The sequence below is a fragment of the Mustela putorius genome, unplaced genomic scaffold, assembly GCF_011764305.1.
Source record: "Mustela putorius furo isolate JIRA1106 unplaced genomic scaffold, ASM1176430v1.1 tig00000196_pilon_pilon_pilon, whole genome shotgun sequence".
Classification (NCBI taxonomy): domain Eukaryota; kingdom Metazoa; phylum Chordata; class Mammalia; order Carnivora; family Mustelidae; genus Mustela; species Mustela putorius.
In genome coordinates this window covers 8,889,880-8,906,670 of record NW_025421310.1, presented here as the reverse complement: position 1 = coordinate 8,906,670, position 16,791 = coordinate 8,889,880, and the positions used below count along the sequence as shown (strand labels likewise).

The 16,791-nt window shown below is 50.4% G+C and overlaps 1 protein-coding gene across 3 annotated transcripts in view; it reads left to right on the top strand.

The window, feature by feature from the left end:
- The window catches only part of PPP2R1A (protein phosphatase 2 scaffold subunit Aalpha), a 53,855-nt gene that overhangs the window by 6,590 nt on the left and 30,474 nt on the right, over positions 1-16,791 (top strand). For all 3 annotated transcript variants that reach the window (XR_001177428.2, XM_013049657.2, XM_004779904.3), the window contains exons 2-3: positions 8,240-8,330; positions 13,406-13,506. Coding sequence is in view for 2 of the 3 variants with exons in the window: in XM_013049657.2 (XP_012905111.1) it covers positions 8,240-8,330; positions 13,406-13,506 (192 nt within the window). In the remaining variant the exon portion in view is untranslated. The remainder of the gene's footprint in view (positions 1-8,239; positions 8,331-13,405; positions 13,507-16,791) is intronic.

The window sequence follows — 16,791 nt, the reverse complement described above, 5'->3', positions numbered from 1 at the left end:
GGGGACGGCTGCGTAAGAAGGCAGTGCAGAAGCGGGCTGCTGCTGCAGTGTACGCCGCAGTTCCCCGGATGGCTGCACGCTCCTCTCTGCCCCGCCTGCCTGGCTGTGGAATGACTGTGGGCTGCCATGTGCCTCTGGCGCTGTGGTAGCAATTACAGGGAGACCGTGTGTGGGGCACCTAGCTGTGGTCCTGGCACATAAGTAGTCTAAGGTGTAGTTGGGTGTTCAAAAACTGAAATTGTTTCTTTTTATGATTTTTGGTGAGCCCAGCCCTGTACTAGGTTCAGGAATCACCATTGGTAACAGTCCTGACCCTTGTCCCAGAGACTGGTCACCTTCCAGATAAGGGAAGCAGGCACATCCATGAGCGGTTATCATGCTAGGCAAACTGCTGTGAGAAGTAACTCACTCCGGCGCTGCGGCTTCTGAGCGTGCGGCACTTATACCCGCTGCCTCGCCCCCGAAACGTGAAATACATAAGGAGCAATGGTGAAGGAGAGCGAACAGTGAGGTGCTTGCCGCCTGCGAGGCTCTGTCTCCAGGTTCTCCTTGTACGAATATTCCAGCAGTCCCGTGAGGTCAGCTCTGCTGTTAATTCCCATTTTACAGGGAGGAGACAGAAGCTCCAAAGTGCCCAGACTGGCCCAGGGACCCTTAGCTAGTAGGTAAAGCCAGAGTACATGCTCATTTATCATATATTTTTAAAAATTTCTTCAAATAATGTAGAAATACAGGTTGTGGTGCCCATTTTCACCCTTCAGCAACGCTAAATGATTACCAGGTGGGAGCTTGGTTTTTCCCACCCACACACATTATGTTCATTTAAAAACGTGACCCTTTGTGGAACAAGGAAGAAAGATACATAAACTAGGACTTTGTAGGAGGTGGAGAGACTTCTCCTGGCCGGCCAAGGCTCCGTGTTAAGTTACACACCTTACATTACAGACCCCAGTGCCCCGTTGCTGGCCACCACCTGTTCCAGACAGCAGCAGTCTGGAGCATACGCCCCTGGACACTTTTATCTCTGCTTGTATTCACATTTGTAGTTCCTTTATTTAAAAAAAAGAAAAAAAAATCCTGCAGATATTGATTGGGCTTTAACTCCATGCCAGGTGTTGTCCTAGATTCTTGGGGCACGGGGGAAAGAAGACAGGGTCCCTGCCCTGTGAAGCTGGTGTTCTAGTGGACAAACTGAGCGGAGAAGTCTGTGTCAGGACTGCTGAGAGCGCTTAACATGTGGGGAGAGACAGCATGCTGTTTCCCTGGGGTGCTCGTGTGTGAGGATCCAGCAGAGGCCTGAGTAAAGTGGGGGAAGCCCTGAGGTTACTGGAGGGAGAGTGTTTCAGGCTGAGGAAACGGTACATCAGCAAGTGCGAAGAGCTGGGTGAAGGTGGTGTTGCATTGGTTTTACTGTCGAGGAAGCTGTTGACAGGATTTCCAGGGGTATGGGGGTGGTGGGCAGTGAGAGTGGGTGAGGAGGGGCTAGATTCTGTTGGGCCTCATAGACCATAGCAAGGCCTTTAGATTTCACTCCAAAGGGAAGGTGGATTACCTGTGGCTCGCACGATACACATTTGTGACAGGGAAGCTCCCTGGGCTCACACTGTACGTGTTTGGGTCAGGGAAACTTGGTGGATCCAATGGAAACACTGACCTTAAAAAGTGAGTAGTGCTTCTACAGTGGATGCGGTGGCTGGAAGGGAGATGTAGTATGTGTGTCTCCATGTACTGGGCTCTGTGCTGAGGGCCACTGGGCACAGAGGCAGCCCCAGCCCGGGGTGACAGGCTCTCGCAAAACCATGTATGTGGAACGTCATGGGCACTTGACAGGAACCTGCTCGGGGGACAGTGCACAGGGTAGACTTCAGCACTGTGCCACGATCAAGGACAGCAAGGATTTCTTGTTGATGTTATTAATAGTTGCTCCAACAGGAATATCATAGAGAACCCGACCAACAGTTGTTCCGGCAAGTTAAGGGCTCATTTTTTCCTTACATGACCAGTTCGGCAGCTCAAGGCTGTCACAGAATTGGGTCAGAATATGCTGTTCCTTTGAGCTGCCTCGTGTGGCCACAAGATCGTTGCTCTGTCTGTTGTTGTTAAGTCCTCACAGAACCACACTGGAAGCAGGGGCTGACCTCGGAGAGAGAAGTTTTTTTTTTCCTTGTCATCCTCCCTTTTTTCCCAAGGAGGAGAGTCTTTGTTGAAGGCTGACTTGCCCTTGTCTCTTTGTCCAGAACTAGGTCATGTGTTGAGTTCACTGGAATTCAGTTTGGCTGTAAATACGGGGAAAATTCTAAATGAGGCTTAAATAGCTTGAGGTTTATTTCTGACTTACGACCAAAAAGTCTGAAGGCAATGCGGCTGGTATGGCACTCTTTCTGTCTCTGGTGTTAGGGTCTCAGGCTCTTCCACTTCGTACACTGCTTGCATGTCACCCATCCTACCCTCCCCATCTCCAGGTTCACCTCATGATCCCAAGGTGGCTGCTAAAGCCCAGCCATCATAGCCCCATTCCATGCAGGAAAGAGGGAAGATGAGTGTGATCATAGATCCCCTTATGGACACTTCTTAGAAGTCACACACACCATTCCCACTGAGATTTCACTGGCCAGGCGTTAATTTCACGTTGGATGAAAAAGTGATTGAAATGTCTTTTCCTGGGGGTCATGTGCATAGCTGAAAACCAGGGGTTATGAGCGGCAGTATAATCCAGTGCAGGAGCTCTATTTTTTTTTTTTTAATTAACATGTATATTGTTTTAGGGTTACAGGTCTGTGATTCATCTGTCTTAGACAGTCACAGCGCTCACCATAGGACATACTGTCCACGGTGTCCATCACCCAGTCACCCACTCCATCCCTCCCACTCACCTCCATGAGAGCAACCCTCAGTTTGTTTCTTGAGATTAAGACTCCTTATGGTTTGTCTCCCTCTCTGGTTTCATCTTATTTCACTTTTCCCTCCCTTCCCCTACAATCCTCTGTCTTGTTTCTCATATTCCTTGTATCAGTGAGATCATATAATAATTGTCTTTCTCTGATTGACTTATTTCACTTAGCATAATACCCTCTAGTTCCAACCACATCGTTACAAATGGCAAGATTTCAGTTTTGATGGCTGCATAATATTCCATTGTATGTAGATACCACACCTTCTTTATCCATTCATCTGTTGATGGACATCTGGCTCATTCCACAGTTTGGCAATTGTGGACATTGCTGCTATGAACATTGGGGTGCATGTGCCTCTGCGGATCACTATATCTGTATCTTTAGGGTAAATACCCAGAGTGGGTCATAGGGTAGCTCTATTTTCAGCTTTTTGAGGAACCTCCATGCTGTTTTCTAGAGTGGCTACACCAGCTTGCATTCCCACCAACAGGGTAGGAGGGTTCCCCTTTCTCCGCATCCTGTTGTTTCCTGACTTGTTAATTTTAGCCATTCTGACTAGTGTGAAGTGGGATCTCACTATAGTTTTGATTTGTATTTCCCTGATGCTGAGTGATGTGGAGCACTTTTTCATGTGTCTGCAGGCCATTTGACTGTCATCTTTGCAGAAATGTCAGTGCAGAAGCCCTTAACCTGGGGCCCATCTCAGATTCCAGTACAGGTCCATCAATTCGGGTGGGGAAAATAACACCTTTATTTTCAATAACCTGTAACTCCAATTTAACTTTCCTCCTATTAGGAATTGTAGTATTACAATAGCAAAGTATAGGAAGTGTCAGCAAAAGCCTGTGGGAATCATGACCATTCACATCTTTTGGCATCTGTTGCGGGTACTTCTAGTGTTGTCTGTGTTCTCCTCCGTTTAAAACTATGGTTCTTAGACTTGCTGTGAGCACACACACCCCCAAATTAAAAACACAGAAATACAGATTGATGCAACTGCGTAACAGCCAGGTGATTGGGGTTCATCCTGGCTCTGCCACCTATAAGCTGTGAGAGGTTACTTAACTTCCCTGTGCCTTTGTTTCCTCGGCCACGTAATGGGTGATCCTGAATCTTCATGCAATTGTCTTGGGGATCAAATGAGTTAAGACATGAAGGCTCCTAGAATAGTGCCTGGCACACAGTATGCACCATGGAGTATTTGCTGTTATTTTACTTTTACTGGGAGAGAAAGGAAAGGAGACCCCAGGGGGAAAGCTGGCCTGCTGCCATGTGTGCCCTTCTTGAGATGCCTGAACAAAATCAGGGTGCTGTCAACAGGATAGGTCAAAGCTGTCATTATTGTGTTTGCTAGTCGAAGGGTATTTCCAGGTTTATGTCACTTGGTAGTCATAGTAACCTTTTGAGGATGGGTGATATTTAATCCCCATTTCGCAGATGAGGACGTTGAGACCCAGAAAGGTACAGAGTGGCCCGAGATCCCATAGCTAATATGTAAAGGTGCTTAGCTAAAGGTGGCTTTGGCCCCAGAGCTCCTCCCTGCCTTTCTTGAGTGTTCCTGGTGCTGTCTGTGCTGAGAAAGGCAAGCTGACATTTTCAGTGACACCAAAACCAGTGTCTCCGGGGACAGCAGGAGGGAAGGGGGCTCTCTAGCATGGCAGAGATGGCTTGATTCTTATGCACCCGCCCCTTGGGCACCTTTCTTAAATATAGAGATGTTTAGATGAAGAGTCTGGGTGCCTGGCTTCCAATCTGGGCTCTTGTTGCTTTTCTGGCAAATGACAGCTTCTCTGTGCATGGGCATCCGCACCCTTAGAACAACACCTGCCTCAGAGCTCACTTCTAAGGATCAGATGTGTTCCTTCTCCACGTCACGCACTTGGGTGCTGTCGGGCACCTAGTAGGCAGTCAGATTTCAGCAGCTCTTGTTGGCATTATGCTTACACTCATCCCCTGCTAGTGTCTTGTCCTCAAGGCTGCTGCTCAGCTATCAGGGCCGTGGCCCTTGGATGCATTTCCCCATTGCCCAGCTGAGAGAGGAACCCAAAGCTCAAACTGGAAGGCGACAGAGAGGAAGGAAACAAGCATCTAAGTCAGTAGGCCCCCCATATTTTATTATGGAGAACTTCAGGCCTGCAGAACATTGAGAGTCGGACAAAGGCCAGCAGACTGCGATCCGTAGACCGAATTCCACCTGTGATCTGCTTTTTTTGCAAATGCAGTTTGCCTGTTGGGTTGCATATTGTGTGGTTCTGTGGCTGTTTTTGTGTCAGTGCACGGTTGAGTAGTTAGGACAGAGACTCTGTGGCCCAAGATGCTGAAAGTACACACTTGCCAGCAGTTTACAGGGAAGGTTTATATTCACCACCTGTAGTCATTCACCATTAGTGCTCACCATGTTTCGTTATGTTTCTGTTGGTCTGTCTCTATGGGTGATTTATTTTTAGGCTAAATAAGATGAAGTTCTCATAATACTTCATCTCTAGGTTCATTGGTGCTGGAGAGCTGAGTGTTCAGACTGCGTTAAACCCAAATACCCAGTGACTATATGAGAAATGTGAACGCATTTTTCTGAAAGGAGAGGCCACCATGGCATTTCCTTGGAGTGACAGTATTGTCTGTGATTTCTGAGATTTTTAAACCCCGGGACCAGGGAACTGATGTAGGATCACAGTCACTCACAGACCTCTCTGGGAAAAGCACTGGCTGAGGGAGCCCCGTCCCTTCTTGTTGTGCCTCCCCTTCCAGGAAGAGGATGCCTTCTCTGTGCCCAGCAGTGGCTTACTCACTCTCCAGGGTGTTTCCCTCCACCCCCACATGCATGACCTCACCTCTTTCTGCCACAGCCCTGCCAGCCAGGAGGAAAGGCCACACTATTGTGCTGGAAAAACAAGGGTTTCCATTCCCGGTGGGCTGTACCATCAGGGGTCCCAGCTCTCTCTCGGCTCTGGCTTCGGCACGTGTCTGCCTCTCTCAGGTCCCTGTGTTCACAGTCTTGAAAGGGAGCGTTGGATACCAACCTCCCTAGGAGTGAGAGGATTGAAAGAGGTCGTAACACCTAAATGCTCCATGTGAGACCTGTCCTGTGTTAGCCAAATGTGTTAGAGTCCTCAGTGCCACAACAAAGCACTACTCATTTGGTGGCTTAACGCAACAAAAATTATTCTCACAGTTCTGGAGGCCAGAAATTTGAAGTAAGGTGTCAGCAGTTTTTGCTTCCTTCGGGAGACTCTGAAGATGCCTTTCATATCTGCTGGCTTGTGGTAGCTGATGGCAATTCCTGGTGCTCCATAGCTTGTGGACACATTCCCTCTATCTCTCCCTCCATCCTCATCCTTCTGCTCCCTGTGTCTCCATGTCTACTCCTTTTCTGTTTCTTTTCTTTTTTTAGATTTTCATTTACTTGAGAGAGGGAGAGAGAATGAACTGGAGGAGAGGCAGACTCCCCACTGAGCTGAGAGTCCGATGTGGGGCTCGATCCCAGAACCCTGGGATCATGACCTGAACTAAAGGCAGATGCTTTACTGACTGGCTTAACCACCGAGGTTCCCCCTTTTCTGTTTCATCAGGACACAGTCGTTGGCTGCGTAGAGAAAACTCGCTCTTCTGTTTGTCTCCTTGACTCTTCCATCACTACCACACTCCACACTTCTGATACCATGTGTGAGGTTTTTCCCATGCCACGCAGTTCTCTGCAATGCCAGCTAGATGTCTTACAGTTCATTTCAGTTGTAATGCTAACCAGAAGCAGTGCTGACCCTGCAGGTGAAGGGCTCTGTCCCTCGAAACCGCCCCCACTTCAGGTGCCTGTCTCAAGTAATAGGTCCCCACGTTACCCACAACTTGTCAGACTTGCCTACACATTGGAGGTTCCCATGATCCTGTCCTTGGATTTGATGATTTTCCAGAACAGCTCACAGAACTCAGGGAAACACTTAACATTTATCAGCTTTTTTTTTCTTTTTCTTTTTAAGATTTTACTTATTTATTTGACAGAGATCACAAGTAGGCAGAGAGGCAGGCAGAGAGAGAGGAGGAAGCAGGTTTCCTGTGGAACAGAGAGTCCTATGTGGGGCTCGATTCCAGGACTCTGAAGGCAGAGGCTTGAACCCACAGAGCCACACAGTCGCCCCTATCAGCTTATTTCTAATAAAAGATTGAGATGAACATGCACATGAAGAGTGACGAAGGGTGAGATTGGGACAGGTCCTACGCACAGGGGCTTCTGTTCCTCTGCAGTTGGGGTGTGCCACCTTCTTGGTACCTGGATGTTGTCACAAACCTGGAAGCTCCCCAAGCCCTGTGCTTTGAGGATTTTTATGAAAGGCTCATCACGTAGGCATGATTGATCATTAAGTCCATCTCCAGCCACTTTCCCAGTGTTGAGGATAGCGCTGGAAGTTCCAAGCTTCTGATGATGGCTTGGTCTTTCCAGTGACTAGTCCCCATCCAGAAGCCCACCAAGATACGCTTCATTGGAATGAAAGACAGTGCTGTTGCTCAGGAAATCCCAAGGGCTTTAGGAGCTCTCAGCAGGAACCAGGGGCAGAGACCATTAAATGTATTTTCTGTTTCACTGTTTCCCGGGCTCCCCCCTAAATTGGGGGTGATTTCATCTTGAGATGCTGACTTCATTACATCTACAAAGTCCTTATTTTCACATTCTTGAGTATAGGGGGTTAGGACCAGACCATATCTTCAGGGGGCCGTTCTTCAACCCATTATGGTGGTGCTGTTGCTACTGCTAACAGTGCTCCTGCTTGTGTAGCAATGTTGTTACCTTGTTTGTTCTGTTGTCATTGCTGCTCACTGGTGGTCCCGGGTTTCAGTCCCTGCCCCACAGCATCTGAACCGTGTGACCCTTAGAAGGGACTTTTGCTGCTTAAGCCTGTTTCCTCCTATGCAGAGTAGGGCTTATAACACATCTGACCTCTGGGTTGTTGTGAGAGCCTGTACATGTGAGTTCCTAGCCTAGGACCTGGCACAGAGTAAACATGCCGGAATGTGGCCACCCCTGTTGGAGCATGTCAGGTGATGCTGAGTGCGGGAGGGGACGAAGCAGAGGAGGGGGACCAGCCGTGTGGGGACGCAGTGTGCAGTTGTAGAGAGTGGTCTTGGAAACACCACTGCAGGGGTATCTGCTCAGTAGGACTCAGTGGGTGCTTTCACTGAGGCCACTGCTAACACCATAATTTAGTGACTCAGTCACTTGGTAGGTGTGTGCCGAGTTACTATGCCACATCCTGACATTAGGCTTCCAGAGGCTGCCTGGGTCCGGCGCTGTCACACACTCCTAAGTCTGGGCACACTAATGTTCTCCCCTATTCTTCTCATTCTCTCACCAGCTTCGTCTCAACAGCATCAAGAAACTGTCCACCATCGCTTTGGCCCTGGGTGTGGAAAGGACCCGCAGCGAGCTCCTGCCCTTCCTGACAGGTAAAGAGGTGGACTCCTGGGGTCCAGGTGGAGTGGGGACTGTCAGGGGTTACTTCTTGTTAGGTGACAGAGGGCTCCTTAGGGATCTAACATACCATAGTGTCTGCCCTGTGCCAGGTACGGCATGGCAGGGTTGGGGGCAGGATGGGTCAGCGGGGTCTGGAGGCAGTTGGAGCCAGCTTTGAATCAGCACTAACAGTTAAAAGCCAGTATCGTGAGGTGAGTCACTTAACCTAACTGTTCTTTGGAGTTTTTACTTACAAAATACAGGTAAGCACACACGTGCTGTGGCATCCATATGAGCGTGGACTAACAATACCAGTAGTTGCTGCCATGTGCCGGGCAGTGCTCCAGACCCTCCCTCGTGAGCGTTGGGTTAGTTCAGGGTCCTCAGAATGGGGGCCTGTGCTCAGTAAGGACACATCAATGGTGTTGCCCATTGTTAATCTCACAGCAGTGCCTTGAGGTGGGGAGTACTGCTGCCCTGCCCCCATTTTATATGTGAGGACCCTGAGGATGAAGAGATGAAGGAGTGCATTCGCCTGAGATCCTGCGGCTAGAGGAGGTGACTCAGCAGGGCTTGTCTGTCTGGACAGGCTAGCTGGACTTGACTGTCCTGGTTAATGACTCAGGGTCCTGATGACCTGGGTTCAAATCCAGGCCCCACCACTTTCTAGCTATGTGGCCTAGGGCAGGGTATTTCCCATCTGCCTGCCTCTGGTTCTTTGTGTGTGAAATGGGCCTAATTGTGTAAGCGGATATGAAAATTAAATAAGATGCCGTGTGATGCGCTCATGCAGTTCACACTCAGCATATGGCAAGAACTGCTAAGTGTTAGTGGTTCGGCTGCCCCACTCACCCCGTCTGAAGATGCGCACAGAGTACTTGGCACGGTGTCTAATGCGCACCGGACCAGCAGTTGGAGGTAAATCCTCTGTTCCACTATTCTCACTACTACTTTATACTAATTGAAATGGCAGCTGAAGGCTCAGAGTCACTAGTGAAACTCTTACGTGATCCTATAAGTTGGGCTCAGTGGTGATGCCAGGGCGGAGGGGAGCGGAGATGGTTATTCCTTCTCTTGACACGTGGGGACATGAAGGCCTACAGAGGGACAGGGATTGCCCACGGTGACAACGGCTAATGACTGCGGAGCACAGGTTTATCTGCCTGGGCAGGCCAGGTATCAGTGTCACACTGAGCAGGTGACCTGAATCGAGTGGCTTCCACTGGTGAACTGTGTGCAGGACTTGGAAGCTCTGAGTGCTGAGACGGGGCAGCCGGGTGCAGGGAGTGTGATGTGTGGCACGGTGGTGTAACAGTGGTAGAGTGGTGCCGGGTGGCTCAGTCACTGACGTATTTGCCTTTGGCTCGGGTCATGATCCCGGGATCCTGGGATTGAACCCCACCTTGAGCTCCCTGCTCAGCGGGAAGCCTGCTTCTCCTTCTGTCATTCGTCCCTGTCCCGTCCCTCCGCCCCCTGCTCACATGCGCTCTCACTCTCAAGTAAATAAAAGGTTAAAAAAAAAATCAAGTGGGTAAAGAAGTTGGTGTGACCTGGGTTTGAGGCCCGCTGTGCCACCAGCCTGCTGGCAAGCCTGGGTAAGCCATTCCGTTTCCCCTGGCCTCAGCTCCCTTATCTGTCCGAGGGTGGGAGGAAGACCTAACCCACAGGGCTGTTGAGGATGAAGTGCGCCATGCAGAGCTGAGTCTGTAGAAAATGCTCGGTATGTGCTGCTTGCCCCTCTGTAGTGAGGTAGTGGGGAAGGCCGCTGGGGAGGGGATTGGCAGGAGTAAACAGCACATGGAGGCAGGATTGACTGTGGTGATGGGATGCAGGGAGAGGCACAGGGGCAGGTGGGTGGTAGGGGGTTGGGTTTGCAGGTTCCGAGGGCCAGGCGGCAGTCTGCGATTAATCCTGTAGGTGAAGGCAGGCAGTCGTGGGAGATAGCTGCCGGAGGGTGGGCGGATGACATATAGAAAATAAACCTCCTGTGCACCCAGCATTTTATTGAAAGGTTGCAGGGCGGGGTGGTGGGGGGGTGGAACAGCAGAGGCAATTGACTTTGGGCCAGTGGCTAAGAGTAGAGACCCTGGTGTTGGGCCACCTGGTTCAGTCCCAGCTAGGACATGCTTTCTTTCCTCAGTAAAACAAGAATCATCATCTAATACATGGGCCATTGTTAAGATTCAGTGAATTTTTTAAAGATGTATTTATTTGACAGAGGTGGGGGAAGAGAAGATACGCGAGAGAGCGAGCACAAGCGTGGGGCAAGGGAGGGCGGCAGGCAGAGGGAGAAGCAGGCTCCCCGCTGAGCAGGGAGCCTGATGTAGGACTCAATCCCAATACCCTAGGATCATGATCTGAGCTGAAGGCAGACACTTAACCAGCTGAGCCACCCGGGAGCCCCAAGATTCAGTAAATCTAACATACGTGTCATTTTTATTACATCAGAGCCACAGGTGACATCACAGTAATGCAAGTGAGAGGAACTGCACAAGCCACGAGATAGAAGAGGAGTCAGGCGTTCAAGACAGATTTCTCTGGGCTGCTTTCGTTAAGTGGTGGCAGATTTTCTGTCCTTTGGGCTTCACCCACTGCAAAATGTTCAAAACAGCAGATGGTAGATAGCACTGCGTCTTTCAGAAAAGGTGCTGCTGTTTCAGAACAGGCTGAAAGCCCTCTCTGAGCTCAAACCTATAGAACATTCATAGTCAGTGTTATGAGGAGGAAGTCACCATGTGATGCCACGCTGGGTTAGAAACAAGTGTTGGTAGTTTCTTCGGCCATAGTGAGATGTGGATGGGTTCCCAGGTGAGTCAGGTCACCTGTGTGTGCCCGTGGCTGAAAAGTCACCTGCTGTTTGAAGACTTATACCTGGGCAAACACCAGTGAAAAGTGTCCTCAGAAATCCCAGATTTGCCTTAAACACACTGTGTGGTTTTGTTGGGAAGGTGTACGAGTGGAGGTTCCCTGAGGCGGAGAGCAGCTTGATACTGCCTTTTGTTGTGGCCGTGGCATTTCTTCAAGTTCAGGAAAGAGTGTTTTCTGTTTAAAAGATCTGGGTTCATTTAAGCTGTTGCACAGCACGGTTAGAAAATACTTGGAAGGTGACCGTTTGTGGGCACGTTTCATAAACATCTACTGTGTGCTGTGAGGAGAATAAGTCGAAGTTCTGTCTTCATGGAGCTTCTGTTCCAGTCAGGGGAATAAGTAGTGCTAAGGTGGGGAGAGACACAAGGTGGAAATAAGGTTAAGCGATATTCCAGTGGGGTCAGGGCAGGTCTTCCTGGGGGTCCTACCCTGTAGGACTTTGGGGGAAGAATGTTCCAGCTGCAGGAAGAGGCGGGCATGGAATGGGCACAGTGTTGGTGGGAAGATGTGAGTTGGAGGTTGGTACAGTGGCCACATCACGTGGGCTCATGGTACGTGGAGTCTAGAGTTTAATTCATGGTTTTTAGAAACCATTGGGAGATTGAAGTAGGGGAGTGTCATGATTTAAAGGATCACTCGGTGTTCTGGAAGGAGGCTGGGTGGTTTGGGGGCCAGGGCAGAAGCAGGAAAACCAGTTAGAGAGCAGTTGTAGTCACCAGGCAAGAGATGGTGGTCATCAGAGTGACACTGAGGTGGAAGGTGGACAGGTCTGCATCAGAGAGGTGGGGAGGAGGCAGCCCTAAGCCTTTGAGGTCAGGAGGCTGGGGAGGCTGAGAAGGCGGTTCTATAGGGGTGGGGACCATGAAAATAGGTGCTAGCAGATTCCACGCATTTGGCTTTCAGGAACACGGCTTGGCCAAGGAGTCTGGACTGAGGGCTGAGTTGAATACAAGTGAGGCCATCCACAAGCTGAGGTCTCTGGGAGCTTGAGAAAATGGATAGGGTGTATAGAGAAGGCCAGGGAAACAGGCTGGGAAGGACCCAAAGGCCTGGTAGGCCCGGAGCCACACTGGCCTGCGTTCTCTGAAGCACTGACTTGGGCCAGGCCCCACACTGAGCTCCTCACAGAAAACATCACTTCACTTTGGGCTCACACAGCTCTCTCAGGATGTGGGGTGAGAAAACAGACTCAGGTGAAGTGAATGGCCTCACACCCAGCCAGCAGTAGAGCAGAGAGCCCCCCACGGGGTAAGGAGGGGGAGGACAGCCTCATGAGCAGAGCGCATGGTGGCAAAGTGACCCAGAGCCTGCACCTACCACTTCTCAACCCCGCTGGCCAGAGCAGGCCCCATGTTGTGCCAGCTGCAAGGGAGCCTGGAGGTGTCTGGCGGGGCTGCCATAGGCTTGACGTAAGCTCAGAGTTGAAATGCCAGTGCAGATGCCAGGATGTTAGTATCTTCTGCCACAGAGGTCAGCAGTTCCTACTGGAAGCGTCTTCTGCCATACTGGTCAGGTGTTGAGAAGGGCCTTTGGTTTGAGCATTAGGACCCAGCAGCTCTGGCTTTCCCCAGTCATCCGTTCTTCCAGCACCAGGACTGAGCTCCTGCTGTGCTCATTTCTGGTAGAAACGGGGGCACAGAAAGGAGCCAGTCCTGGGCACCTAAGATAAGGATGGTGGTAAAGGTAGCTTAGGGTTGAGGGGAGCGTAGAGAAGGGACTTGCTCTGGTCTGGTCTGGTCAGGAAACCTGAACTGAGTCTTGAAGGATGGAGAAAAACTTCTCGGGCTGAAGAGAAAGTTGAGTTCTTGGCAGAGAAGGTGGTGCTGAGGGTAGAGGCTGGACCACAGCGAAGAGCCCCCGTTGACCGGCTCTGTGCTCGTATGCATGGTCTGGTTTGCTCCTCACTCTCCCTCCCCTGAGACGGACATTAGCACCAACTCCAGGCTCAGAGATGGGTTTGCAGACTGGTCTCACTTCCCCAGTGTCCCTCACCTAGTGAAGGGCAGAAGAGGGGCTTTGGTGCTGTCCTCCGACCCAGGCCTGCACCCTGATCTCTGCACCAGCCCGGGTGGGGGTGGGGAGCCTGAGGGCTGTGGTTGGAGGAAGCCAAATGGAGCCTGCTTCTTCCCACCTTGGGTCACCCGGGGGCCGGGGTCAGACTTGGGGTGGGACTATAACAGAGTCTGTCTTGGTTCCACAGATACCATCTACGATGAGGATGAGGTGCTCTTGGCCCTGGCGGAACAGCTGGGAACCTTCACCACACTGGTGGGAGGCCCCGAGTACGTGCACTGCCTGCTGGTGAGTCTGGGGGGCGGGGGCATCCCCTTTCCCCTTTCCAGGCAGGTCAGACCCATGGCCCTGCTAGGAGCCGGGCAGGAAGAATGCAAGAGAAGCTGGGGGGGTCACGTTCAAGGAACAGGCAAGCCCAGACATTCCCTGAATCCAGCAGATTGGTAGTGGCATTTCACATAGCAATACCCAAAACGCACTTGTATACCTTCCTGTTAGCTGAACACTTGCCTGACTGGTTTCAAGCCCTGCCTGGACCTGTCCTTAGAGGGCTTTGGGCTTGGAGGCAGTCCGAGTTCTGTCACTTTTTTGCTGTGTGACTTGGAAGAGTTACTTAACCTCTGTGTTATACTTTCCTCATCTATAAAATGGGAGTCATTAAGATCTATCTTTTTAATTGATTTAAGCCCTTGGCATGGCACTTGGTACATGGTAAGGACTATCAGGTGTTAGCCACCAGGATCATTATGCCATACGTTGTGAGGTTATGTCCACCCTCTGGGGTAGGGACGTTTCCCTTTTGTAGATGAGCCACTGAGCGCACTTGAGAGAGGTTAAGCGACTTGGCCAAGGGCTCACAGGTAATAAATAGCAAAGCTGTGATTCCAGGTGCCTGCCTGTACACCCATGTGCTCGGTGACAGCTGGGGACACAGAAATGGGTCAGATACTAATAGTAATTTCTCTTTGTGAGAAGAGCACGGAGGACTCCGTTGTCACCAGGGCAAGACTCCTGTCCTGCCGTCCAGGAACGGGGAGCCTTGGGTTCCTGAGTCCCTTGGTTTTTGTTGTTCTTCAGAGCCCCTGTGTCATGCTTTCTAAAGACACAGTTTTATATTTGGCATTTGCGCTTAATGATGTCTTAACAATTTTTGTTAGCAGCCGCCTTCTTTTAGTGGTGTATAAAATCATGGCACTTCTTAAAATTGGGGGGATTTGGGGTTTGAAAAGATACGGGAACTTTTCTTTTAAGCAGTGTTATTTCTGAAGATATTGGATAATTGTCATTAAATTTTGGTCTGTGAGCTTTCATCTGTGTGTATGTGTATAATTTGTGTTGTATGTACATGCAGACATTGGTATGCAAATGAGATAATTTCTTATATTTACACAGATTAGGGTTGCTTTTTTTTTTTTTAAGATTTTATTTATTTATTTGATAGACAGAGATCGCAACTAGTCAGAGAGGTAGGCAGGGAGAGAGAGGAGAAAGCAGGCTCCCCGCTGGGCAGTGAGCCTGATGTGGGGCTCGATCCCAGGACCCTGGGATCTGACCCGAGCTGAAGGCAGAGGCTTTAACCCACTGAGCCACCCAGGTGCCCCCAGATTAGGGTTGCTTAACATGAGGAACATGATGAGGTCTGGGGGCCAGCCTGAAAAAGGGGTCCCTTGAGCTTCATGGAACTTTCTGCAAGCCCTGGAATTTCTCAGTTTTACTGACGAGCAAATTTGTAGTTTTCAGCAGCATCTCAGAGGACTTGGGAGCAGAAAACACAGATGCTGTAGCTTCAGCAAAGGGTTCCAGGGCCCTCAGATGGTGTAGGACTCAGACTTGTAGGGGAGCAGGACAGGAACCCTGGAATCCTTCCCTTACCCGGTTTGGGTTATCCCACACTTATTTGGGGGGGAAGTCACATGTTGTCTGGGACCGATACTCATGATGGTCACATGAGCTGGCAGACACATTCTAAGGGCCCTGTAAGGGAGTGCTGGAAACCCGGAAGCCAGTCAGGTCCGAATGCTGGTGCTCCTTGGTGCCTGCAGGTGCCTTCTGCACAGTCACCTGTCTTGTCCCCTAGCCCCAGTTCACAGATGAGGATTGAGGCTTGAGGTCTGGATTAGGTGAATTGCCTAAGCTGGGAAGAGACAGAGTCAGGATTCGAACCCAGGCCCCTGCCTCTTAACCACTGCCACTCTTCTCTCCTGCCCTGCCAGGGGCTCTACTGGCTGATTGGAGCTGGACAGGAGGGAAGTTGGGGGACATTAGAACCTGGAGGAGGCACCTAACCTGTTTCAGGTGGAAAGGGGGAGCTGTCAATGAAGGCTTCCAGGAGGAGGTGGCAGTGGATCTGGATTTTGACAAAGAGAAGTGGAAGATGGCTGTTGGGCAGCTTGTTCATTTCGCCGACATGAGTACCAGCCAAGGGCCTTGGGAACCCAGGGGCATGTCACAGCCAATCCCAGCCCTCCTTCTCTGTAGAGATGAATTGGAATTAATTTCACAGGGACCTGTAGGATTGCACAAGGATCTGTTCTGTATCTGCAGCTCTTAACCGTTTTGGAGTCCTGGATCCCTTTGGAAATGTGCTGCAAACTCTGGAGCCTCTCCTGAAAATACAATGACTTTTGGAAGTTCGCACGTCTCCCCTCCCCTGCATGTTCTCTGGTATTAGGAACTCGCCCTTGCTCCTTCTTATAGAGGCCCCACAGCATGGCTTTCCACTGTGGGAAAGCATCCCTTGGAGCTTCCTAAACCTGCACCTTCCCAGGCCCCACCCGGGAGGGTCTGATTCTGTGCTCTATGCTGAGCTAGGCCTCCTGGGGGATCACAGACATCACTGTGCGAGGCCCTGCAGCAGCACCTGCAGGATCCCAGCAGGCACTGTGGCGTGACGTAAGTGCTACGTGGCCTTGGTCCCCAGGTCTTTGTTAGGACTGGTTACTCTAAGTGGAACAGGTAAATGGCGAGTACTGATCGAGTACCTCTCTCCCACCTCCCAGCGTGGAAAGCAGGAAAACCAGGAACAAAGAGGAAAATGGTCACTGTTGTAGCCCAGTGACACCACCTTCAGCCACACTCCATGAGCCGGTCCAGAACCAGAAACCCTGCGGTGGCATGGCTTTAGGGTAGAGGCCACATACGAGCAACCCCTGGGCTGGCATAGTGTCACATTTTCCTCTTGAATCATTGTCAGTCTTTTGCAAATGGGATTTTTTATTTTCATTGTGATTAAATATACAACCATTTTTAAGTTAATGCTACAGTTCTGTAACGTTAAGTCTGTTCACATTGTGGTGCAGCCACCACCACCAGCTGTCATTGTCCCAGACGGAAATTGTCTCCATTAACCATAACTGCCCGGAGCCCATGCTCCTCGGCTCGTGGGGCCCACCATTCTGCTCTCTGCATCTACGAATCTGGTTACTCTGGGATCCTCATATAAAGGAATCCTACAACATGTGGCCTTTTCTGACTGCCTTATTTCACTCGGCATAATATCCTCAGTGTTCATCCGTGGTGTGGCGTGTGTTCAGTGAGATGCACACCTGGCCCCTTTGGCTGCTTTTGGAAAAC